This window comes from Bombina bombina, chromosome 1, assembly GCF_027579735.1.
Source record: "Bombina bombina isolate aBomBom1 chromosome 1, aBomBom1.pri, whole genome shotgun sequence".
Lineage (NCBI taxonomy): Eukaryota > Metazoa > Chordata > Amphibia > Anura > Bombinatoridae > Bombina > Bombina bombina.
In genome coordinates, this window is record NC_069499.1 from 491664847 (window position 1) to 491692595 (window position 27749).

General features: G+C 40.8%; 1 protein-coding gene across 1 annotated transcript in view; it reads right to left on the reverse strand.

The window, feature by feature from the left end:
• Positions 1–16149: 16149 nt before the first annotated feature.
• ANKRD44 (ankyrin repeat domain 44) overlaps positions 16150–27749 on the reverse strand; it is a 601641-nt gene continuing 590041 nt past the window's right edge. Inside the window, exon 30 of the mRNA XM_053712853.1 lies at positions 16150–16624. Within this exon, the coding sequence (XP_053568828.1) occupies positions 16362–16624 (263 nt within the window). The 3' untranslated portion in view covers positions 16150–16361. The remainder of the gene's footprint in view (positions 16625–27749) is intronic.

The following is a 27749-nucleotide window of genomic DNA, read 5'->3' on the forward strand; positions in this document are numbered from 1 at the left end:
GCGTCATCCTTACTTGTGGGAACCAATACCAAAGCTTTAGGACACGGATGAAGGGAGGGAGCAAATCAGGTCACCTAAATGGAAGGCACCACGGCTTGCAAAACCTTTCTCCCAAAAATAGCCTCAGAAGAAGCAAAAGTATCAAATTTGTAAAATTTAGAAAAAGTGTGCAGTGAAGACCAAGTCGCTGCCTTACATATCTGATCAACAGAAGCCTCGTTCTTGAAGGCCCATGTGGAAGCCACAGCCCTAGTGGAGTGAGCTGTGATTCTTTCAGGAGGCTGCCGTCCGGCAGTCTCATAAGCCAATCGGATAATGCTTTTAATCCAGAAGGAGAGAGAGGTAGAAGTTGCTTTTTGACCTCTCCGTTTACCAGAATAAACAACAAACAAAGACAAAGTTTGTCTGAAATCCTTAGTAGCTGCTAAGTAAAATTTGAGAGCACGAACTACATCCAAGTTGTGCAACAAACGTTCCTTCTTTGAAACTGGATTAGGACACAAAGAAGGCACAACTATCTCCTGGTTAATGTTTTTGTTAGAAACAACTTTTGGAAGAAAACCAGGTTTAGTACGCAAAACCACCTTATCTGCATGGAACACCAGATAAGGAGAAGAACACTGCAGAGCAGATAATTCTGAAACTCTTCTAGCAGAAGAAATTGCAACCAAAAACAAAACTTTCCAAGATAATAACTTAATATCAACGGAATGTAAGGGTTCAAACGGAACCCCCTGAAGAACTGAAAGAACTAGGTTGAGACTCCAAGGAGGAGTCAAAATTTTGTAAACAGGCTTGATTCTAACCAGAGCCTGAACAAAGGCTAGAACATCTGGCACAGCTGCCAGCTTTTTGTGAAGTAACACAGACAAGGCAGAAATCTGTCCCATCAAGGAACTTGCAGATAATCCTTTTTCCAATCCTTCTCGAAGGAAGGATAGACTCTTAGGAATCTTAACCTTGTCCCAAGGGAATCCTGCAGATTCACACCAACAGATATACCAAATTATGTGGTAATTTTTCTGGTTACAGGCTTTCAGGCCTGAACAAGAGTATTAATAACAGAATCTGAGAACCCTCGCTTTGATAAGATCAAGCGTTCAATCTCCAAGCAGTCAGCTGGAGTGGGTGGAACGGACCTAGAACAAGAAGGTCTCGTCTCAAAGGTAGCTTCCATGGTGGAGCCGATGACATATTCACCAGATCTGCATACCAAGTCCTGCGTGGCCACGCAGGAGCTATCAAAATCACCGACGCCCTCTCCTGATTGATCCTGGCTACCAGCCTGGGGATGAGAGGAAACGGCGGGAACACATAAGCTAGTTTGAAGGTCCAAGGTGCTACTAGTGCATCCACTAGAGCCGCCTTGGGATCCCTGGATCTGTACCCGTAGTAAGGAACTCTGAAGTTCTGACGAGAGGCCATCAGATCCATGTCTGGAATGCCCCACGGTTGAGTGACTTGGGCAAAGATTTCCGGATGGAGTTCCCACTCCCCCGGATGCAATGTCTGACGACTCAGAAAATCCGCTTCCCAATTTTCCACTCCTGGGATGTGGATAGCAGACAGGTGGCAGGAGTGAGACTCCGCCCATAGAATGATTTTGGTCACTTCTTCCATCGCTAGGGAACTCCTTGTTCCCCCCTGATGGTTGATGTATGAACTTGGCCCTCGCTAGCTGAGGCCAAGCTTTGAGAGCATTGAATATCGCTCTCAGTTCCAGAATATTTATCGGTAGAAGAGATTCTACCCGAGACCAAAGACCCTGAGCTTTCAGGGATCCCCAGACCGCGCCCCAGCCCATCAGACTGGCGTCGGTCGTGACAATGACCCACTCTGGTCTGCGGAAGGTCATCCCTTGTGACAGGTTGTCCAGGGACAGCCACCAACGGAATGAGTCTCTGGTCCTCTGATTTACTTGTATCTTCGGAGACAAGTCTGAATAGTCCCCATTCCACTGACTGAGCACGAACAGTTGTAATGGTCTTAGATGAATGCGCACAAAAGGAACTATGTCCATTGCCGCTACCATCAAACCTATCACTTCCATGCACTGCGCTATGGAAGGAAGAGGAACGGAATGAAGTATCCGACAAGAGTCTAGAAGTTTTGTTTTTCTGGCTTCTGTCAGAAAAATCCTCATTTCTAAGGAGTCTATTATAGTTCCCAAGAAGGGAACCCTCGTTGACGGAGATAGAGAACTCTTTTCCACGTTCACTTTCCATCCGTGAGATCTGAGAAAGGCCAGGACAATGTCCGTGTGAGCCTTTACTTGAGGAAGGGACGACGCTCGAATCAGAATGTCGTCCAAGTAAGGTACTACAGCAATGCCCCTTGGTCTTAGCACCGCCAGAAGGGACCCTAGTACCTATGAGAAAATCCTAGGAGCAGTGGCTAATCCGAAAGAAAACGCCACGAACTGGAAATGCTTGTCCAGGAATGCAAACCTTAGGAACCGATGATGTTCCTTGTGGATAGGAATATGTAGATACGCATCCTTGAAATCCACCTTGGTCATGAATTGACCTTCCTGGATGGAAGGAAGAAGTGTTCGAATGGTTTCCATCTTGAACGATGGAACCTTGAGAAACTTGTTCAAGATCTTGAGATCTAAGATTGGTCTGAACGTTCCCTCTTTTTTGGGAACTATGAACAGATTGGAGTAGAACCCCATCCCTTGTTCTCCTAATGGAACAGGATGAATCACTCCCATTTTTAGCAGTTCTTCTACCCAATGTAAGAATGCCTGTCTTCTTATGTGGTCTGAAGACAACTGAGACCTGTGGAACCTCCCCCTTGGAGGAAGCCCCTTGAACTCCAGAGAATAACCTTGGGAGACTATTTCTAGCGCCCAAGGATCCAGAACATCTCTCGCCCCAGCCTGAGCGAAGAGAGAGAGTCTGCCCCCCACCAGATCCGGTCCCGGATCGGGGGCCCGCATTTCATGCTGTCTTGGTAGCAGTGGCAGGTTTCCTGGCCTGCTTTCCTTTGTTCCAGCCTTGCATAGGTCTCCAGGCTGGATTGGCTTGAGAAGTATTACCTTCCTGCTTAGAGGACGTAGCCCTTGGGGCTGATCCGTTTCTGCGAAAGGGACGAAACTTAGGTTTATTTTTGGTCTTGAAAAGACCTATCCTGAGGAAGGGCGTGGCCCTTGCCCCCAGTGATATCAGAGATAATCTCTTTCAAGTCAGGGCCAAAGAGTGTTTTCCCCTTGAAAGGAATGTCAAGCAATTTGTTCTTGGAAGACGCATCCGCTGCCCAAGATTTTAACCAAAGCGCTCTGCGCCACAATAGCAAACCCAGAATTTTTTCGCCGCTAACCTAGCCAATTGCAAGGTGGCGTCTAGGGTGAAAGAATTAGCCAATTTAAGAGCACGAATTCTGTCCATAATCTCCTCATAAGAAGAAGAATTACTAATAATCGCCTTTCCTAGCTCATCAAACTAGAAACACGCGGCTGCAGTGACAGGGACAATGCATGCAATTGGTTGTAGAAGGGAACCTTGCTGAACAAACATCTTTAGCAGACCTTCTAATTTTTTATCCATAGGATCTTGGAAAGCACAACTATCTTCTATGGGTATAGTGGCGCGCTTGTGTAGAGTAGAAACCGCCCCCTCGACCTTGGGGACTGTCTGCCATCAGTCCTTTCTGGGGTCGACTATAGGAAAACAATTTTATAAATATGGGGGGAGGTACTAAAGGTATACCGGGCCTGTCCCATTCTTTACTAACAATGTACGCCACCCGCTTGGATATAGGAAAAGCTTCGGGGGGCCCCGGGGCCTCTAAGAACTTTTCCATTTTACATAGTGGTTCTGGAATGACCAGATAATCACAATCATCCAAATTGGATAACACCTCCTTAAGCAGAGCGCGGAGATGTTCCAACTTAAATTTAAAAGTAATCACATCAGGTTCAGCTTGTTGAGAAATGTTTCCTGAATCTGAAATTTCTCCCTCAGACAAAACCTCCCTGGCCCCCTCAGACTGGTGTAGGGGCCCTTCAGAAACCATATCATCAGCGTTCTCATGCTCTACAGAATTTTCTAAAACAGAGCAGTCGCGCTTTCGCTGATAAGTGGGCATATTGGCTAAAATGTTTTTGATAGAATTATCCATTACAGCCGTTAAATGTTGCATAGTAAGGAGTATTGGCGCACTAGATGTACTAGGGGCCTCCTGTATGGGCAAGACTGGTGTAGACGAAGGAGGGGATGATGCGGTACCATGCTTACTCCCCTCACTTGAGGAATCATCTTGGGCATCATTTTTACTAAAATTTTTTATGACATAAAATACATATAGTTAAATGAGAAGGAACCTTGGTTTCCCCACAGTCATAACACAATCTATCTGGTAGTTCAGACATGTTAAACAGGCATAAACTTGATAACAAAGCACAAAAAACGTTTTAAAATAAAACCGTTACTGTCACTTTAAATTTTAAACTAAACACACTTTATTACTGCAATTGCGAAAAAGTATGAAGGAATTGTTCAAAATTCACCAAAATTTCACCACAGTGTCTTAAAGCCTTAAAAGTATTGCACACCAAATTTGGAAGCTTTAACCCTTAAAATAACGGAACCGGAGCCGTTTTTATATTTAACCCCTTTACAGTCCCTGGAATCTGCTTTGCTGAGACCCAACCAAGCCCAAAGGGGAATACGATACCAAATGATGCCTTCAGAAAGACTTTTCTATGTATCCGAGCTCCACACACATGCAGCTGCATGCCATGCTGTCCTCAAAAACAAGTGCGCCATACCGGCGCGAAAATGAGGCTCTGACTATGATTAGGGAAAGCCCCTAAAGAATAAGGTGTCAAAAACAGTGCCTGCCGATATAATCATATCAAAATACCCAGAATAAATGATTCCTCAAGGCTAAATATGTGTTAATAATGAATCGATTTAGCCCAGAAAAAGTCTACAGTCTTAATAAGCCCTTGTGAAGCCCTTATTTACTATCTTAATAAACATGGCTTACCGGATCCCATAGGGAAAATGACAGCTTCCAGCATTACATCGTCTTGTTAGAATGTGTCATACCTCAAGCAGTAAGAGACTGCAAACTGTTCCCCCAACTGAAGTTAATTGCTCTCAACAGTCCTGTGTGGAACAGCCATGGATTTTAGTTACGGTGCTAAAATCATTTTCCTCATACAAACAGAAATCTTCATCTCTTTTCTGTTTCTGAGTAAATAGTACATACCAGCACTATTTTAAAATAACAAACTCTTGATTGAATAATAAAAACTACAGTTAAACACTAAAAAACTCTAAGCCATCTCCGTGGAGATGTTGCCTGTACAACGGCAAAGAGAATGACTGGGGTAGGCGGAGCCTAGGAGGGATCATGTGACCAGCTTTGCTGGGCTCTTTGCCATTTCCTGTTGGGGAAGAGAATATCCCACAAGTAAGGATGACGCCGTGGACCGGACACACCTATGTTGGAGAAAACAACATATAAAGCAAAATATCAATTTCCTTATATGACAGTTTCAGGAATGGGAAAAAAATGCAAACAAAATAAGCCTCTGGAAACCAGAAGCAAAATGAAATAAAGACTTAAATAATGTCAGAAATCTGGTGCAAAGCATGAAGCCCACAACTGACAAAATATTTTTTGGCGCTAAGAACGTCTGCAACAAACACGAGCGTCATAGATGACGCAACTACGTGAAAATTCTCGGCGCCAACTAAGACGCCGGAAATTACGAAATTACGTCAACAAACGTAATTCTCACGCCAAAAAGTCTCGCGCCAAGAATGACGCAATAAATTATAGCATTTTGCGCTCCAGCGAGGCTAACAGCCCGCAATTTAAAAAAGAAAGTCAATTTGAAAATTTCAGGTAAATTTTTTTTTTTTTTATATGCATTTCCCAAAATGAAACTGACAGTCTGCAAAAAGGATATATACTGATTAACCTGAATCATGGCAAATATAAGTACAAAACATATATTTAGAACTTTACAAATAAAGTGCCAAAGCATAGCTGAGAGTATCTTAAATAAAAGAAAACACACTTACCAAAAGACACTCATCTACATAAAGTAGATAGCCAAACCAGTACTGAAACGAGAATCAGTAGAGGTAATGGTATATAAGAGTATATCGTCGATCTGAAAAGGGAGGTAGGAGATGAAATCTCTACGACCGATAACAGAGAACCTATGAAATAGATCCTCGTTAGGATGACCATTGTATTCAATAGGTAATACTCCCTTCACATCCCTCTGACATTCACTGCACTCTGAGAGGAACCGGGCTTCAGCATGCTGAGAAGCGCATTTCAACGTAGAAATCTAGCACAAACTTACTTCACCACCTCCATAGGAGGCAAAGTTTGTAAAACTGAATTGTGGGTGTGGTGGGGGGTGTATTTATAGGCATTTTGAGGTTTGGGAAACTTTACCCCTCCTGGTAGGAATGTATATCCCATACGTCACTAGCTCATGGACTCTTGCCAATTACATGAAAGAAAAAGAGTTCATCCCACTGGGTCAGCATAACATTGTAATAGAAGCATTTCTATAGGCACGGATTTAACCCTTTTCACAGATAGATTTTTTTTTAAAAAGTACACATATACTTCATTTTATTAGCTGACGTTTACCATCACTTTAAGCAGAATTATATATTTTTATAAAAATGTACCTTTTTGCTGAGCCTGTGATAATGCTGGTCTACAAGATAGATAACAAAGCCAATAACATTTGGGGGCCGATTTACCAAGTCCTGTATTGTGCCGAATGCACATTAATAAATCGGCTCAAACAATAATGTCTATGCACTGCCAGCTGGTGCACAGTGTTTCAGCAGGTGCTAGAATGCATAGTTACACACCTCTTTCTAGCCTTCATTTTAGAAGAATTGTGCTAGACTTAGTGCAAGCACTGCAAAAACAAAAGGTTAATATATATATATATTCAGCAAAAAAAGCAAATACGAGTGTACCTACATATTGGCAATAGTTTACAGATACTGCACACCATGTGATTGATGCATTCAACAGTTTGTTCTATAACAATACAATATATTATCACTAATAGTTTTAGGTAGTGGATCTTTGTGGCCAAATTATTTATTTACCATTTATTTTCTGGATATCAAATACCATTGGACCAACCCTATAGTTATGAACCTTTGTCTATTAGCTTTCAAGAATAATATTATTAGCTAGCACTGTGCTTTAAGTTGCTTTTTTCAATTGTTACTCAAATGCTAGAAATTAGGTTTACTACAAGCTACAAGCACAAACACAAGAGATTATACAGAATACACAAAATGTATAAACAATACACAGCATTTTTAATAACATGTTTACAATATTATGCCAATAACCTTTTTTTACTTTTTTTTTATGTTTTATTCAGTGCTTCGGGACACATTTAGTATGTGCCCATATTGTCAATCTGATGAAACTATGAACAACAACCATACAATATATTACAAACTGTAAACCTTGAACACATTTACACATTTTCATGCCTTGATTGTTTACACTTTTAGACATTAAGAAAAAAAAAACATCAGGCAAAATTTCCAAGCTGATTGTCCATGTGAGTTGCAAGTGTACATTGTAATGGTTTCATGTAAAAATGAATTCATTCTTCCTTCGGCAAACTTCTCACAGGTAAATGATGTGGTCCATTTGGTCTAGAAGCTTTAGTAAATGAAGTAAAAATACAGTGATGTTAAATCAGCAACACATCTTTCAAATGGTATATTAGCAAACTGATTTAAAAATATATTTTATTTGACTGGCACCAAAGAGAGAAACAACATAGAACAATGGCATTAAAAGATTAAAAAAAATAAACATTTATAAAATACTTCACAACTTCTCAGTGAAGAAAAATGCATCATCTTCTCCTAAAATAAAAATGTGAGTACTGGCCAATAGCAATCTTAAGCTTCTTAACGTCAAAGTGTTTCTACTCTATAATTATGAGGTATTTATCACGTGTTTTTTTCTGTTATTTTTTTATTGTCTGCGTTTTTATACCACTTTTGATATAATGCTGCAATACAATACTCTTTTTTCCATAAAATACATTTTATTTTAGTATAAAATGTAAAAAAAAATATATATATAAAATTTCAGTTTCTTTTGGAAGAAACTGATAATTTAATGTGTACATCCTGGAAGAAGGCCTCCCGGAGACTTATGAAACCTGTATCCATAGGTTTGCAGTGCAATTTTGTTTTCATTTTGTATTGCTTCAAAAATCTTTTTTGATGTTGTGCTTTTTTTCTAGGATGACTCTACATCACACAGTATACACTACATTTCTATGTAAAAAAAACAAAACACCAGCTGCTACATACCTCATCAGTTTTAAATAGACAGTTGGCTCATCTTTAAATGGACAGTCTACTTGATTTTTTTTATTGTTATAAAAAGACAGATAACGCGTTTACCAGCCATTCCCCAGATTTGCTTAACTAACATTGTTATATTAATATTCTTTATAACCTCTAAATCTCTGCCTGTTTCTAAACCCCTGCAGGCCACCTCTTATCTCACTGCATTTTACTATCTTTTCACAGCAAGACCATGCTAGTTCATGTGTGCCATATAGATAACACTGTGCTCACTCCTGTGGAGTTACGCATAAGCCATCACTGATTGGCTAAAATGCAAGTTTGTAAATAGCAATGAAATTTACAATTAATTTAGCAATGAAAGGGGGCAGTCTGCAGAGGCTTAGATACAAGGTAACCAAAGAGGTAACAAGTATATTAATATAACAGTGTTGGTTATGCAAAGCTGGGAAATGGTTAAAAAAGGAAATGTATGCGTACCTGATAAATTGATTTCTTCTACGATACGACGAGTCCACGGATTTCATCCTCACTTGCAGGATATTATCCTCCTGCTAACAGGAAGTGGCAAAGAGCACCACAGCAGAGCTGTATATATAGCTCCTCCCTTCCCCTCCACCTCCAGTCATTCGACCGAAGGTTATAGGAAGAGAAAGGAAAAGCTAAAAGGTGCAGAGGTGACTGAAGTTGTAAATAATAAAAACTTTAATCTGTCTTAAATTGACAGGGAGGGCCGTGGACTCGTCGTATCGTAGAAGAAATCAATTTATCAGGTAAGCATAAATTTCCTTTTCTTCTACAAGATACGAGTCCACGGATTTCATCCTTACTTGTGGGATACAATACCAAAGTAACAGGACAAGACAGAGACCTAAACGGAAGGCACCACTGCTTGAAGAACTTTTCTCCCAAACACAGCCTCAGAAGAAGCAAAAGTATCAAATTTGTAAAATTTGTAAAAAGTATGAAGGGACGACCAAGTCGCAGCCTTACAAATCTGTTCAACAGATGCATCGTTTTTAAAAGCCCATGTGGAAGCCACAGCCCTAGTAGAATGAGCTGTAATTCTTTCAGGAGGCTGCAGTCCAGCAGTCTCATATGCCAGGCGGATGATACTTCTCAGCCAAAAAGAAAGAGAGGTAGCCGTAGCTTTCTGACCCCTACGTTTTCCAGAATAAACAATGAATAATGAAGATGATTGATGGAAATCCTTAGTTGCCTGTAAGTAGAACTTTAAGGCACGGACCACGTCCAGGTTATGTAACAGACGCTCCTTCTTAGAAGAAGGATTAGGACACAAGAAAGGAACAACAATTTCCTGATTAATATTCTTATTTGAAACAACCTTAGGAAGAAAACCATGTTTGGTACGTAAAACCACCTTTTCAGAATGAAAAATGAGATAAGGCGAATCACACAATAGCAACCAAAAACAGAACTTTCCAAGATAACAATTTAATATCTATGGAATGCATAGGTTCAAATGGAACCCCTTGAAGAACACTAAGAACTAAATTCAAACTCCAGGCAGGAGTAATAGGTCTAAATACAGGCTTAATTCTAGATAGAGCCTGACAAAAAGACTGAACATCTGGCACATCTGCCAAACATTTGTGAAACAAAATTGACAAAGCAGAAATTTGTCCCTTTAAGGAACTTGCTGATAAGCCTTTCTCCAGTCCTTGGAGAAAAGACAGAATCTTAGGAATCCTAACTTTACTCCATGAGTAACCCTTGGATTCACACCAATAAAGATATTTACGCCATATCTTATGATAGATTTTTCTAGTGACAGGCTTTCTAGCCTGTATCAAAGTATTGATGACCGAATCAGAGAATCCTCGCTTCGATAAAATCAAGCGTTCAATCTCCACGCAGTCAGCTGCAGAGAAATTAGATTTGGATGTTGGAAAGGACCTTGAATGAGAAGGTCCTGGCTCAAAGGAAGTTTCCACGGTGGCAGAGAGGACATGTCCACTAGATCTGCATACCAAGTCCTGCGTGGCCATGCAGGCGCTATCAGGATTACTGAAGCACTCTCCTGTTTGATTCGAGCAATCACGCGTGGAAGAAGAGGAAAAGGTGAAAACACATAAGCTAGGCTGAACAACCAAGGCACTGCCAAGGCATCTATCAGTTCGGCCTGAGGATCCCTCGACCTGGATCCGTATCTTGGAAGCTTGGCATTCTGCCATCAGATCCAATTCCGGTCTGCCCCATCGGAGAATCAGTGAGGCAAACACCTCCGGGTGTAGTTCCCACTCCCCCGGATGAAAGGTCTGTCGACTTAAAAAATCAGATTCCCAGTTCTCTACTCCTGGGATGTAGATTGCTGACAGATAACAAGAGTGGGCCTCCGCCCATCGGATTATCTTGGGATACTTCTATCATCGCTAAGGAACTCCTTGTTCCCCCTGATGATTGATATATGCCACAGTCGTGATGTTGTCCGACTGGGAATCTGATGAATTTGGCCGAAGCCAACTGAGGCCATGCCTGAAGCGCATTGAATATTGCTCTCAGTTCCAGAATATTGATTGGAAGTAGAGACTCCACCTGAGTCCAAACACCCTGAGCCTACAGGGAATTGCAGACTGCACCCCAGCCCAGTAGGCTGGCGTCCGTTGTCACTATTACCCACGAGGGTCTACGGAAACAAGACCCCTGGGACAGATGATCCGGCGACAACCACCAAAGAAGAGAGTCTCTGGTTTCTTGATCTAGATTTATCTGAGGAGATAAATCCGCATAATCCCCATTTCACTGTCCGAGCATGCACAGCTGCAGTGGTCTGAGATGAAAGCGAGCAAACGGAATGATGTCCATTGCCACTACCATTAATCCAATTACCTCCATACATTGAGCCACTGATGGCCGAGGAATGGACTGAAGTGCTCGGCAAGTATTTAGAATCTTTGATTTTCTGACTTCCGTCAGAAATATTTTCATGGCTACCGAGTCTATCAGAGTTCCCAAGAAAGGAACCCTTGTCTGTGGAACTAGTGAACTCTTCTCTATGTTCACCTTCCAACCGTGAGTTATCAGGAAAGACAACACTGTGTCCGTGTGAGATTTTGTCAGTTGATACGTTGACGCCTGGATAAGAATATCGTCCAGATAAGGTGCCACTGCTATGCCTCGCGGTCTGAGAACTGCCAAAAGAGACCCTAGAACCTTCGTGAAGATTCTGGGTGCTGTGGCCAACCCGAATGGAAGAGCCACGAAATGATAATGTTTGTCCAGGAAGGCAAACCTTAGAAACTGATGATGATCCTTGTGGATAGGAATATGAAGGTAAGCATCCTTCAAATCCACGGTAGTCATATATTGACCCTCTTGGATCATTGGTAAGATTGTTCGTATAGTCTCCATTTTGAACTATGGGACTCTTTTAGACACTTGAGTTCTAAAATGGGTCTGAAAGTTCCCTCTTTTTTGGAAACCACGAATAGGTTTGAGTAAAACCCCTGTTCCTGTTCCGATTTTGGAACGGGACAAATTACTCCCATAGTAAAAAGGTATTTTACACAGCGTAAGAACGCCTCTCTTTTTATCTGGTCTGCAGATAATCTTGAAAGATGTCCTTGAATTCCAATTGATAACCGTGGGTCACTATTTCCAGCGCCCAGGGGTCCTGAACATCTCTTGCCCAAGCCTGGGCAAAGAAAGAAAGTCTGCCCCCTACTAGATCTGGTCCCAGATCGGGGGCCGCCCCTTCATGCTGTCTTTGTAGCAGCAGCAGGCTTCTTCGATTGTTTACCTTTATTCCAGTTCTGGTTGGGTCTCCAGACTGACTTAGATTGGATAAAATTCCCTTCCTGCTTTGTGGAGGAAGAGGAAGCAGAGGGTCGTCCTTTAAAATTCTGAAAGGAACGAAAATTATTATGTTTACCCCTCATCTTAACAGACTTATCCTGAGGTAGGGCATGGCCTTTACCTCCTGTAATGTTAGAAATGATTTCCTTCAATTCAGGCCCGAAAAGGGTATTACCTTTAAAGGGAATAGCTAAAAGCTTAGTTTTTGATGACACATCAGCGGACCAAGATTTGAGCCACAACGCTCTACGCGATAGAATAGCAAATCCTGCATTTTTCGCCACTAATTTAGCAATTTGAAAAGCGGCATCAGTAATAAAAGAATTAGCTAGCTTGAGAGCCTTAATTCTATCCAAAATGTCATCTAACAGGGTCTCAACCTTAAGAGACTCTTCTAGAGCCTCAAACCAAAAAGCTGCTGCAGTAGTTACTGGAACAATGCAAGCCGTACTTTGTAAAAGAAAACCCTGATTACTAAATAATTTCTTTAGAAGACCCTCTAATTTTTTATCCATAGGGTCTTTGAAAGCACAACTGTCCTCAATGTGTATAGTTGTACGCTTAGCCAGGGTAGATATCGCTCCCTCTACCTTAGGGACCGTTTGCCACGAGTCCCGAATGGTGTCTGATATGGGAAACATTTTCTTAAAATTAGGAGGGGGAGAGAATGGTATACCTGGTCTATCCCATTCCTATTTTATAATTTCCGAAATTCTTTTAGGAACCGGAAAAACATCAGTGTAAGTAGGTACCTCTAGATATTTGTCCATCTTACACAATTTCTCTGGTGGTATTACAATAGGGTCACAATCATCCAGAGTCGCTAAAACCTCCCAAAGTAACAGGCGGAGGTGTTCAAGCTTAAATTTAAAGGACATAGCCTCCGAATCTGTCTGAGGTAACACATTCCCTGAGTCTGAAAGCTCTCCCTCAGACAGCAATTCCCTAACCCCCAACTCAGAACACTGAGGGTACATCGGAGATAGCTAATAAAGCATCAGAGGATTCAGTATTCACATTAATACCTGACCTACTGCGTTTACCCTGTAATACTGGTAATTTATATAATACCTCTGTAAGGGTAGTTGACATAACTGCAGCCATCTCCTGCAGAGTAAAGGAATTAGACGCACTAGAGGTACTTGGCGTCGCTTGTGTGGGCGTTAAAGGTTGTGACACTTGGGGAGAATTCGAGGGCATATCCTGATTTTCTTCAAACTGAGAATCATCCTTAGACACACTATCTTTACTTACAATATGCTCTTTACAATGTAAGGCCCTTTCAGTACAAGAGGTACACAATGTAAGAGGGGGTTCCACAATGGCATCTAAACACATAGAACACTGAGATTCTTCAATGTCAGACATGCTGAACAGACCAGTAAAAACCAACAATAGTCATGTAAACACTTTATTAAATGCTTTAAACCGTTTTCAGAAAAGTGTACTGTGCCTTTAAAAAACAAAAAGTGAACAATTTTTTCAAAAGTGTGGTAAACCGTTAATTTATCTTCAAAATTAACTCAATCTCAAATAAGATTTCCAAAAATTAGTGCACCCTAAGTATTAAGGGAAAGATTAACTGCTAAAAAGTATTTATAGCCATTTATAATAAAGTCAGCAAAAAAATACCCTCTGCACGGAGCTGTGGCGCCTACCTGCCCCCAGGGTACTTCGAGAAGACTCGACAACAATCCGGAGAGGAAAGAACTCTGCTTAATGCCTGCTGCTTCCTAGCAAGAATACAGAGCGCGTCTGAGCGCGCGAAAATAGGCCCTGCCCATCAGGACCGATGACCGAGTAGGCCCAAACAACCGCATGGAGGAGCGGTTACAATACAAGTCATGTGGAAATGATTACCCCTTAATAAAATACTACGGTCATAATGTGTAACAACTAATCGCAAACATATCTCCCAGTGTCTTTATAATGAATCTTTCAGTCTCTGTCATTATAAACCTTGCACAAAAAAATGTCAACAGAATAAAATGAATAGGTTTCAGTAACACCCCCCTTGAAGATAGGTCTACTGCTTACCCCTTCCCTAACAGGGAATACATTTTCAGCCGTTTTCGGACATACCAAGTCTCTTCAGAATAAAAGGCTGCACATGCCTCAATGCTGCTGGTAGCATGAATCGGTCTCCACACTGAAGATGTCTCCTGTATTACCTTCAGATCTGTGGTAACCAACATGGATCTTAGTTACAGCTGCTAAGATCATCAACCTCAGGGCAGAATTCATCTTCCAAATCCCCCTGAGGGAAACAGTACTCACCGGTACCATTTAAAATAAAAAACTTCTTGATTAAAGAAACTAACACTAACACCTCACTTTACCTCATCCTAGTATAACACAGGCAAAGAGAATGACTGGAGGTGCAAGGGAAGGGAGGAGCTATATATACAGCTCTGCTGTGGTGCTCTTTGACACTTCCTGTTAGCAGGAGGATAATATCCCACAAGTAAGGATGAAATCCATGGACTCGTCGTATCTTGTAGAAGAAAAGGGATTATCTATCTTTTTAAACAACAACAATTTTTAAGTAGACCGTCCCTTTAAATATGTAAGGTTTTCCCTGTGTTCATTTTATATTGCTGACTAAACATATATATATATATATCTATATACACATAGACATCCATGTATTACACACACACATATATATATAAATATATACACAGTGCACTCCACTTATATTGGCACCCTTTGTAAATTTGAGCAAAAAAGGCTGTGAAACATTTGTTGTTTAACCTTTCGATCTTTTGTTCAAAAAATACACAAAAATACTCTGCTCTCATGGATATCAAACAATCGCAAACACAACACAGGTTTATTAAATTTAAATATATATATATATATATATATATATATATATATATATATATATATATATATTTGTTAAATATCTGTGTGGCACAATTATTGCTCCCCCTATAAATTTATATGAGAAAAATATATTTGAAGTATATTCTCATTGATATTTTACATTTTGTAGCACACCTGGGTGACTAGGACCAGTTGTTTAACCATGACTTCCTGATTTACAGGAGTATAAATATAAGATAACACATAGACCTAATTCCCTTTGGCACACACAGAGAGGTAGCCATATGGAAAAGTACCTCATGTCCACTCTTAAATATGGTGGTGGCTCTTTAATGTTTTGTGGCTGTTTTTCTGACAGGGGATCTGGAGATTTTGTTAGAATACATGGCATCATGAACTCTATCAAATATCAACAGATATTAAATGAACACCGGATTGCCTCTGCCAGAAAGCTGAAAATGGGCCGTGGTTGGATCTTCCAGCAGGACAATGATCCAAAACATACATCACAATCAACAAAAAATGACCACAAAGTCAAGGTCCTGCAATGGCCATCCCAGTCCACTGACTTGAACCCCATAGAAAATCTGTGGGGTGAACTGAGGTGGAGAGTCCACCAGCATCGATCTGGAAATTTGAAGGATCTGGAGGAATGGTCTCAGATCCCTTGCCATGTATTCTCCAACCTCATCAGGCATTATAGGAGACTCAGAGCTGTTATCTTGGCAAAGGAAGGTAGCACAAAGTATTGACTAAAAGGGTGCCAAGAATATATTTAACAAAGATTTATTTTTTTGGATAAACCTGTGTTGAGTTGTTTGATATCCATAAGAGCAGAGCATTTTTGTAACAAAAGATCAAAAGGTTAAACAATAAAGACACATTTTCATAGTCTTCTTTGCTCATATTTACCAAGAGTGCCAATATTAGTGGAGGGCACTGTGTATACACACACACACATATATATATATATATATATATATATATATATATATATATATATATATATATATATATATATATATATATATATAAACATACAACCATATATACTGTACATACAATGTATAATTGGAACAATATATAAATACATTGTGTGTTCTGTCAAGAGAATGTATAGCAAATACTTTAAGTGAATTTATATTTATATTATAGTTATGGCTTCCGCAATTATACAACTATTTTATTAATTAATCCTCAACATACCAGAGGTAGATATAGGAACTGTGTTAAGGGGGGATAAATCATATAGGGTACATATTTTAAGCTGAAACTACAGTACCAGGTTCCTCCAACTGGTCCCATTTTTTTAAACAAATATTTCAGTCCTTTTTTCCCCAGTTGAGAATGGAATACTGCAAAGTAAATTATGCTCTGTGATTAAAATGTTTCTGAGTCTGAATCATTTTCATTAGGCCGGTCTTCAATTGTTATGTTGTAATTCAGTGCAGTACTGAAATTATTAGTATTAATAGAGCCATCATCACAGAGATGCATTCTACTCAAACTGTCCTTTTTTAAGCAAAAAAAGTTGAAAGACGTCATTGTGCTGGAAGGAGGGAAAGACATCATGGAAGCCAATAAGAGTGCCAGGCAATCAGCTACATCTTTGTTAGGCGCACAAGCCAGTGCTGGGGTGTGACCTGGGCACAAACGCAGACAAAGCCACAGTTAGTATTAAGGCTAGTAGATAACACAATAAGCTTTCCACCAATCAGTGTGTTTGTTTCAAGCAACAGAGAATATGTCAAAATCGTTGTTACTTGTCATGCCGTTTACTTAAACACAGCCATCCAAGCAACTTCACTACAAAAATACATTTTCCTTATTTGATAAGCTGAACCATGGAAGAACTATTTTACAAATATTCATATGGCTCACATCCCCAGACACTGCCTCTTTTCCCCCCAGAATGTGCCTTTCACAAAGAGAAACCTTCCTGCATTATATTAGTCTAATGCTGGCTGAAAAGCACAATCCAGCACCAACATACCAGGAAATTCCTGTCTGAATACAATCCCCAGATGTATGTTTTGGTCTTTTGTGGCCTTCTTCAGTGAGGCACAGCCCTAGGTGTTGCTCCTGGGGTGGTAACTAGCCACAGAACAAGCTATTATGTTCTTGTTTGTTCTCTAGTTGTCAGATTGTCTATTTTTGTGTATGTTAATTATGAAACTTAGGGTCTTAGGGACCCACCCCCAATGTGTTTGCACCTCACTAACAAGGCTGAAATGTAAGTCCTGTTGCTAGTTCAGAGAAGGATTGCCTGGTTCTTTGCTGATGGTCTTTGCTCTTTATTGAGGTCCTATAATGTAGGATACTGTGAAAAGTGCATTCTGGGCAAAAAGAGGCTGTTCTGGAGGTGGTAACTAGCCATAGAACAAGCTATTATTCTATTGTTCATATACTGGTTGAGTATTTGCCAATGTGCTGTCTTTAATTTGTGCTACATTTACCATTAATGGTTATATTAGTGATGTCTGTATGTGGGATTATTCACTTTGCAATATACGTTTATTATTTATTTTGCCCCTTTTCATATACTATAGCTCTGTAAATTTTTTACTTTTCTAATACTCTGCCTTGAAAAATCGCCCTGTTGACTTCTCAAGGCTAACCCTGCTAGATATTTTTTTCTAAATTGATTTAAAGGAATATGGAACCCACATTATTTATTTCATGATACAGATAGAGCATGCAATTTTAAGCACCTTTGTAATTTACTCCTATTATTAATTTTTCTTTGTTCTCTTGATATCTTTATTAAAAAAAAAATAGGAATGTAAGCTTAAGAGCTGGCCCATTTTGGTCCAGCTTCCTGGATAGCGCTTGCTGATTGGTGACTGCATTTACCCATCAATCAGCAATCGCTACCCAGGTTCTGAACCAAAGATGGGCCAGCTCATTAGCTTACATTCCTGCTTTACCAAATAAAGGTATCAAGAGAATGAAGAAAAATTAGAAAGCTGCTTAAAATTGCATGATCTATCTGAATCAGAAAAGAAAGGTTTAGTATCCCTTTAACAGATAACATCTGCAAAACAATTCACTTTATACTAGGTTTGCAGGGTCTAACAAAGAGCATGCAATTTTTCCACTATAATGTCCCTTTATAGCAGGAATAACCTAAAACTCAGGACTGCTGTAAGACTTCAAGAGACAAAGGTAAAGGAACAGTAAATACATTACAAGATACCTATGTTGTCTTGCTACAGAATAACATAGCAGCCACGCCTAAACTGTTTGCTCCAATCGTTTTACAGTAATCACACTCCACCCACCATTTGCCTTATTTGGAGGAGCCAATCTAAGCTTGAGCCTGCAGCAGACAAGACTAACAACTAGTAAGTTCATGAAATTTCAAAACAAAAATGGTTCAGCTTAGGATCAAATAAAGTTCAAATGTTTCTTTGTGGAGTATTGCTGCTTTAGTAACCACATAAACTGTACAAACACAAATATTAATACAAAAAGCCACAAATTCACAAAGCAAATTGAAGTGAAATTAGAAGTGAACTTTAACAGATGTGCAAATGTTTCAGTAAAGCATCAATATAATGTATTAGATGTGTGAGACACTGATCAAGATTCTTTAAACAAAATAGATTATGTTCTCAACAGTGTTTTACTCATCCTTTATGGCAGGATATAAAATACATCTAGTGAAGCAAGCATGACAAAACTTAACAATAAAGACAGAATGAGTTAATGTGTTCAAATTAAACAGCATTTTGTAGCAAAGCATAAGCTGGTGCGAAAGCAGTAAACTGCTGAGAACATAGGCAATTGCATCACTAGACGTGAATAAGTCTCAACCCTTATAAGATAATCTAATAATAACATCAACGACAACAACAAATAATGGAGTTTTTCTTTAAGGAGTTCCTTTGTTGATACAACAATTCTAGACAAAATTCCAGCCATTGAGTCAGTGCAATGCACACGCCCCATTTTTCTCAAGGTAATTACTGGGATAGTCCTTCTCCAAATATTTCTTTTTTAGAATTCAATTATATTTTATTGTTATACAATAAATGCCGGATTGCTGTTATATAGGCACCCTACAACCCAATTTCTTCCATGTTTCCCCTTTACAGTGTGAAAATGATTATCCATAGTGTGATCTGGAGAAGACACTTAAAACAGTGTGTCACTTTGTCTCACAGTGTGACTTGACTAGACACTATTATTACGTATAGCTCATAGGAGAAAAGAGAGGTGATTAAGCTGCATCATCTCACCAGCAGCACCACCCCCTTAAATTGTAGCTGGTCAGCCCCAGCTTCTGCTGCCCACTGGGAAATCTCCTGGTGTCCTTTTATGCCAATTCAGCATTGTCCAAATATCCCAGAGAGATTCTGACATTTTCCTTAGGTGAGCTAGATGCCTGATAGAAATTAGAGGTGTCAAGTAGAGATCATTAAAAATGTCTGTCTGAGTTCTGCATCTGAGAAGCAGCTCACACACACTGTGATTGACTGTTAAAGGGACATGAAACCCAAAAAAAATTATTTCATGATTCAGATAGAGAATACAATTTTAAACAACTTTCTAATTTACTTCTATTATCTAATCTGTTTCATTCTCTTGGTATAATTTGTTGAAGGAGCAGCTATGCACTACTGGTTTCTAACTGAACACATGGGTGAGCCAATCACAATCAATATATATATGCAGCCACCAATCAACAGCTAGGGCCTAGGTTCGCTGCTGCTCCTGAGCTTGTCTAGATAAACCTTTCAGCAAATGATAACAAGAAAAGGAAGAAAATTAAATAATAGAAGTAAATTGTAAAGTTGTTTAAAATTGTATTCTCTATCTGAATCATGAAAGGAATGTTTTGGGTTTCATGTCCCTTTAACCCCTTAATGACCGGACCATTTTTCAATTTTCTTACCCTTAATGACAATGGCTATTTTTACATTTCTGCGGTGTTTGTGTTTAGCTGTAATTTTCCTCTTACTCGTTTACTGTACCCACACATATTATATACCGTTTTTCTCGCCATTAAATGGACTTTCTAAAGATACCATTATTTTCATCATATCTTATAATTTCCTATAAAAAAAATATAAAATATGAGGAAAAAATTGAAAAAAACACACTTTTTCTAACTTTGACCCCCAAAATCTGTTACACATCTACAATCACCAAAAAACACCTATGCTAAATAGTTTCTAAATTTTGTCCTGAGTTTAGAAATACCCAATGTTTACATGTTCTTTACTTTTTTTGCAAGTTATAGGGCCATAAATACAAGTAGCACTTTGCTATTTCCAAACAACTTTTTTTCAAAATTAGCGCTAGTTACATTGGAACCCTGATATCTGTCAGGAATACCTGAATATCCCTTGACATGTATATATTTTTTTTTAGAAGACAACCCAAAGTATTGATCTAGGCCCATTTTGGTATATTTCATGCCACCATTTCACCGCCAAATGTCATCAAATAAAAAAATAAGTTCACTTTTTCACAAATTTTGTCACAAACTTTAGGTTTCCCACTGAAATTATTTACAAACAGCTTGTGCAATTAAGGCACAAATGGTTGTAAATGCTTCTTTGGGATCCCCTTTGTTCAGAAATAGCAGACTTATATGGCTTTGGCATTGCTTTTTGGTAATTAGAAGGCCACTAAATGCTGCTGCGCACCACACGTAAATTATGCCCAGCAGTGAAGGGGTTAATTAGGTAGGTTGTAGGGAGCTTGCAGGGTTAATTTTAGCTTTAGGGTAGAGATCAGCCTCCCACCTGACACATCCCACCCCCTGATCCCTCCCAAACAGTTCTCTTCCCTCCCCCACCCCACAATTGTCCCCGCCATCTTAAGTACTGGCAGAAAGTCTGCCAGTACTAAATAAAAGGAGTTTTTCTTTTTTTTAATAAAAAAAATTAAAATGTTTTAGCTGTGATGGACTCCTGCCTTAGCCCCAACCTCCATGATCCCCCCCCCCAGCTCTCTAACCCTCTCCCCTACCTAATTGCCGCCATCTTGGGTACTGGCAGCTGTCTGCCAGTACCCAATTTGCCCCCAAAACAAGTGTTTTTTTTTGCAATTTTTTGCCATTTTAATATTTTCTGTAGTGTAGCAGCCCCCCACAATACCCCAACCCCCTCCCCCTCCCAGATCCTTATATATTTATTTATATTATATTTTTGTCCCCCCTTCCTTTCTCATTGGTGGCAGTGGCCATGTAATCGGGCGCGCACGCGCACCCCCGCGCGCCCCCGTGCGCGCGCACGCGCGCCCCCCGCACGCTCCCGGCACCCGGCGTGCACATAGCACTTACAGGAACCGGATGCCGGGTAGCGATGGGCCGCCCACCCGCCTCCCTGATGTGCTCCCACCCACCAACGAACCGGCACCATCGCTACCGGTGCAGAGAGGGCCACAGAGTGGCTCTCTCTGCATCGGAGTCTTCTAAATGGTATTGCAGGATGCCTCCATATGGAGGCATCACTGCAATACCCTGAGAGCTGCTGGAAGCGATTGCGATCGCTTCCAGCACTCTCTTAGACAACTGACGTACCAGGTACGTCTATTGTCATTAACTGTAAGTTAATGCATGACGTACCTGGTACGTCAGTTGTCATTAAGGGGTTAACTCATCACTAACACAGTAAACTGCATTGTGTGAAATTATAGACTATCGTTAATCTAATTCTAATGTTCTGTAGAATGTATTGTTATGTGTGTGCATGTGTATGATTCTTAATAAAGCTTGATTCTGGTAAAAAAAAAAAAAGTCCTAGCTTATTTGTCCTGACATTCAGACAATTTAAAAGGACATGGACGCGAATGACTTAAAGGGACTACGTCATTAAAAAAAAAAAATATATTTTGCAATTCAGTTATATACATTGATTAAAAACTTTCCGCTAGATTACGAGTTTTGCGGTATGGGTTAAAAAGCAGCGTTAAGGCTCATAACGCTGCTTTTTCACTACCGCTGGTATTACGAGTCTTGCAGGTTTAGCTGCACCGCACACTTTTTTGGCCGTAACGCAGCGTAATTACCGCAGCTTTCAAAAAGTCCTTTCTTCAATGGGACTTCCATAGTGCCGGTATTACGAGTCTGCCTGGGAGGCAAAAAAGTGAGCGGTACAGCCTATACCGCCAAGATCGATACCGTAAACTGAAAGTCAGTAGTTATGAGTTTTAGACTACAAAGCTGTAACATAAATCTCATAACTAAAGTGCTAAAAAGTACACTAACACCCATAAACTACCTATTAACCCCTAAACCGAGGCCCTCCCACATCGCAAATACTAAAATAAAATGATTAACCCCTAATCTGCTGCTCCGGACATCGCCACCACTATAATAAACATATTAATCCCTAAACCGCTGCACTCCCACATCGCAAACACTAGTTAAATATTATTAACCCCTAATCTGCCGCCCTTAACATCACCGCCACCTACCTACATTTATTAACCCCTAATCTTCCGCCCTCAACGTCGCCACCACTGTACTAAATGTATTAACCCCTAAACCTAAGTCTAACTCTAACCCTAACACCCCCTAACTTAAATATAATTAAAATAAATCTAAATAAAACCTATCATTACCTAAACAAATCCTATTTAAAACTAAATACTTACCTGTAAAATAAACCCTAAGCTAGCTACAATATAACTAATAGTTACATTGTATCTATCTTAGGTTTTATTTTTATTTTACAGGCAAGTTTGTATTTATTTTAACTAGGTAGAATAGTTACTAAATAGTTATTAACTATTTACTAACTACCTAGCTAAAATAAATACAAATGTACCTGTAAAAAAAACCCTAACCTGTCTTACACTAACACCTAACCTTACACTACGATTAAATACATTACCTAAATTAAATACAATTACCTAAATTACAAAAAACAAACACTAAATTACACAAAATAAAAAAGAAATTATCAGATATTTAAACTAATTACACCTAATCTAATAGCCCTATCAAAATAAAAAAAGCCCCCCCAAAATAAAAAAACATAATTTATGCTTACCTGATAAATTTATTTCTCTTGTAGTGTGTTCAGTCCACGGGTCATCCATTACTTATGGGATATATTCTCCTTCCCAACAGGAAGTTGCAAGAGGATCACCCAAGCAGAGCTGTTATATAGATCCTCCCCTCACATGTCATATCCAGTCATTCGACCGAAACAAGACGAGAAAGGAGAAACTATAAGGTGCAGTGGTGACTGGAGTTATAATTTTAAAATTTAGAACCTGCCTTAAAAAGACAGGGCGGGCCGTGGACTGAACACACTACAAGAGAAATAAATTTATCAGGTAAGCATAAATTATGTTTTCTCTTGTTAAGTGTGTTCAGTCCACGGGTCATCCATTACTTATGGGATACCAATACCAAAGCTAAGTACACGGATGATGGGAGGGACAAGGCAGGAACATTAAACAGAAGGAACCACTGCCTGTAGAACCTTTCTCCCAAAACCAGCCTCCGAAGAAGCGAAAGTGTCAAATTTGTAAAATTTGGAAAAAGTATGAAGTGAAGACCAAGTTGCAGCCTTGCAAATCTGTTCAACAGAGGCCTCATTCTTAAAGGCCCAGGTGGAAGCCACAGCTCTGGTGGAATGAGCTGTAATTCTTTCAGGAGGCTGCTGTCCAGCAGTCTCATAGGCTAAACGTATTATGCTACGAAGCCAAAAAGAGAGAGAGGTAGCCGAAGCCTTTTTACCTCTCCTCTGTCCAGAGTAAACGACAAACAGAGAAGAAGTTTGTCTAAAATCTTTAGTTGCCTGTAAGTAGAACTTCAGAGCACGGACCACGTCTAGATTATGCAAAAGACGTTCCTTCTTTGAAGAAGGATTAGGACATAATGATGGAACAACAATCTCTTGATTGATATTCCTGTTAGAAACAACCTTAGGTAAAAACCCAGATTTAGTACGCAGAACTACCTTGTCTGAATGAAAGATCAGATAAGGAGAATCACAATGTAAGGCAGATAACTCAGAGACTCTTCGAGCCGAGGAAATAGCCATCAAAAACAAAACTTTCCAAGATAAAAGCTTAATATCAATGGAATGAAGGGGTTCAAACGGAACACCCTGAAGAACTTTAAGAACCAAGTTTAAGCTCCACGGAGGAGCAACAGCTTTAAACACAGGCTTAATTCTAGCCAAAGCCTGACAAAAGGCCTGGATGTCTGGATTCTCTGCCAGACGTTTGTGTAAAAGAATAGACAGAGCTGAAATCTGTCCCTTTAGCGAACTAGCGGATAAACCCTTTTCTAAACCCTCTTGTAGAAAAGCTAATATCCTAGGAATCCTAACCTTACTCCATGAGTAACTCTTGGATTCGCACCAATATAAATATTTACGCCATATCTTATGGTAAATTTTTCTTGTCACAGGTTTCCGAGCCTGTATTAATGTATCAATACCCGAATCCGAAAACCCACGCTTTGATAGAATCAAGCGTTCAATTTCCAGGCAGTCAGCCTCAGAGAAATTAGGTTTGGATGGTTGAAAGGACCCTGAATTAGAAGGTCCTGCCTCAGAGGAAGAGACCATGGTGGACAGGACGACATGTCCACTAGGTCTGCATACCAGGTCCTGCGTGGCCACGCAGGCGCTATCAGAATTACCGATGCCCTCTCCTGTTTGATCCTGGCAATCAGCCGAGGTAGCAACGGAAATGGTGGAAACACATAAGCTATGTTGAAAACCCAAGGGGCTGCTAATGCATCTACCAGCACCGCTCCCGGGTCCCTGGACCTGGATCCGTAACAAGGAAGCTTTGCGTTCTGGCGAGATGCCATGAGATCCAGATCCGGTTCGCCCCAACGACGAATCAGTTGAGCAAATACCTCGGGGTGAAGTTCCCACTCTCCCGGATGAAAAGTCTGGCGACTTAGGAAATCCGCCTCCCAGTTCTCTACGCCTGGGATGTGAATCGCTGACAGGTGGCAAGAGTGAGACTCTGCCCAGCGAATTATCTTCGAGACTTCCAACATCGCTAGGGAACTCCTGGTTCCCCCTTGATGATTGATGTAAGCCACAGTCGTGATATTGTCCGACTGAAATCTGATGAACCTCAGCTTTGCTAACTGAGGCCAAGCTAGAAGAGCATTGAATATTGCTCTTAATTCTAGAATGTTTATTGGGAGGAGTTTCTCCTCCTGAGTCCACGATCCCTGAGCCTTCAGGGAATTCCAGACTGCTCCCCAGCCTAGAAGGCTGGCATCCGTTGTTACAATCGTCCAATCTGGCCTGCGAAAGGTCATTCCTTTGGACAGATGAACCGGTGACAACCACCAGAGAAGCGAATCTCTGGTCTCCTGGTCCAGATTTAGCAAAGGGGACAGATCTGAGTAATCCCCGTTCCATTGACTGAGCATGCATAGTTGCAGCGGTCTGAGATGCAGGCGCGCAAATGGCACTATGTCCATTGCCGCGACCATTAAGCCGATTACCTCCATGCACTGAGCTACTGATGGGCTTGGAACGGAATGAAGAACACGGCAAGCATTGAGAATCTTTGATAACCTGGACTCCGTCAGGTAAATCTTCATCTCTACAGAATCTATAAGAGTCCCTAGAAAAGGAACCCTTGTGAGTGGTAACAGAGAACTCTTTTCCACGTTCACTTTCCACCCATGCGACCTCAGAAATGCTAGAACTATCTCTGAATGAGACTTTGCATTCTGAAAACTTGACGCTCGTATCAGAATGTCGTCTAGGTACGGAGCCACCGCTATGCCTCGTGGTCTTAGTACCGCCAGAAGTGAGCCCAGAACCTTCGTAAAAATTCTCGGGGCCGTGGCTAACCCGAAGGGAAGAGCCACAAACTGGTAATGCCTGTCTAGAAAGGCAAACCTTAGGTACCGATAATGATCTTTGTGAATCGGTATATGAAGGTAAGCATCCTTTAAGTCCACCGTGGTCATATATTGACCCTCTTGGATCATGGGTAGGATGGTTCGAATGGTTTCCATCTTGAACGATGGTACCCTTAGGAATTTGTTTAAGATCTTTAAGTCCAAGATTGGTCTGAAGGTTCCCTCTTTTTTGGGAACCACAAATAGATTTGAGTAAAATCCTTGTCCCTGTTCCGATCGCGGAACTGAGTGGATCACTCCCATGATTAAGAGGTCTTGTACACATTGTAGAAATGCCTCTCTCTTTACTAGGTTTGTCGATAACCTCGAAAGATGGAACCTCCCTTGTGGAGGAGAGGTTTTGAAATCCAGAAGGTATCCCTGAGATATAATCTTTAACGTCCAGGGATCCCGCACATCTCTTGCCCAAGCCTGGGCAAAGAGAGAAAGTCTGCCCCCCACTAAATCCGTCTCCGGATAGGGGCCCTGTCTTCATGCTGTCTTAGGGGCGGGAGTAGGCTTTCTGGCCTGCTTGCCCTTGTTCCATGACTGGTTGCCTTTCCAACCCTGTCTGTAACGAGCAGTAGTTCCTTCCTGTTTTGGAGCGGAGGAAGTCGATGCTGCTCCTGCCTTGAAGTTACGAAAGGCACGAAAATTAGACTGTTTGGCCTTTGGTTTGGCCCTGTCTTGAGGAAGGGCGTGGCCCTTACCTCCCGTAATGTCAGCAATAATTTCCTTCAAGCCGGGCCCGAATAAGGTCTGCCCTTTGAAAGGAATGTTAAGTAGCTTAGACTTGGAAGTTACATCCGCTGACCAGGATTTAAGCCAGAGCGCTCTGCGCGCCTGTATGGCGAATCCGGAATTTTTAGCCGTAAGTTTGGTTAGATGTACTACGGCATCTGAAACAAACGCATTAGCTTGCTTAAGGGTTCTAACTTTGCTCAAAGCCTCATCCAACGGCTCTGTGCGAATCGCCTCTTCCAGAGACTCAAACCAGAATGCCGCTGCAGCCGTGACAGGCGCAATGCATGCAAGAGGCAGCAATATAAAACCCTGTTGAACAAACATTTTCTTAAGATAACCCTCTAATTTTTTATCCATTGGATCTGAGAAAGCACAGCTATCCTCCACCGGGATAGTGGTACGCTTGGCTAACGTAGAAACTGCTCCCTCCACCTTAGGGACCGTCTGCCATAAGTCTCGTGTGGTGGCGTCTATAGGGAACATTTTTCTAAATATCGGGGGAGGGGAAAAAGGCACACCGGGTCTATCCCACTCCTTACTTATAATTTCTGTAAGTCTTTTTGGTATAGGAAAAACGTCAGTACACACCGGTACCGCATAGTATCTATCCAACCTACACAATTTTTCTGGAATTGCCACTGTGTCGCAATCATTCAGAGCCGCTAATACCTCCCCTAATAACACACAGAGGTTCTCAAGCTTAAATTTAAAATTTGAAATTTCTGAATCCGGTCTCCCCGGATCAGAACCGTCACCGACAGAATGAAGCTCACCGTCCTCATGTTCTGCAAATTGTGACGCGGTATCAGACATGGCTCTCGTGTCATCAGCGCGCTCTGTCCTTAACCCAGAGCTATCGCGTTTGCCCCTTAATTCGGGCATATTATATAATACTTCTTTCATAACATTAGCCATATCATGTAAAGTGATTTGTAAGGGCCTAGATGTACTAGGTGTCTCAATCCTACGCATCTCCCGAGCGGGAGACGCAGGTACTGACACGTGAGGAGAGTTAGGCGGCATAACTTCCCCCTCGTTGTCTGGTGATAGTTTCTTTATCGGTACAGATTGACTTTTATTCAAAGCAATATCAATACAATTGGTACACATCGTTCTATTGGGCTCCACATTGGCTTTTGAACATGATGAACAAACAGTTTCCTCTGAATCAGACATGT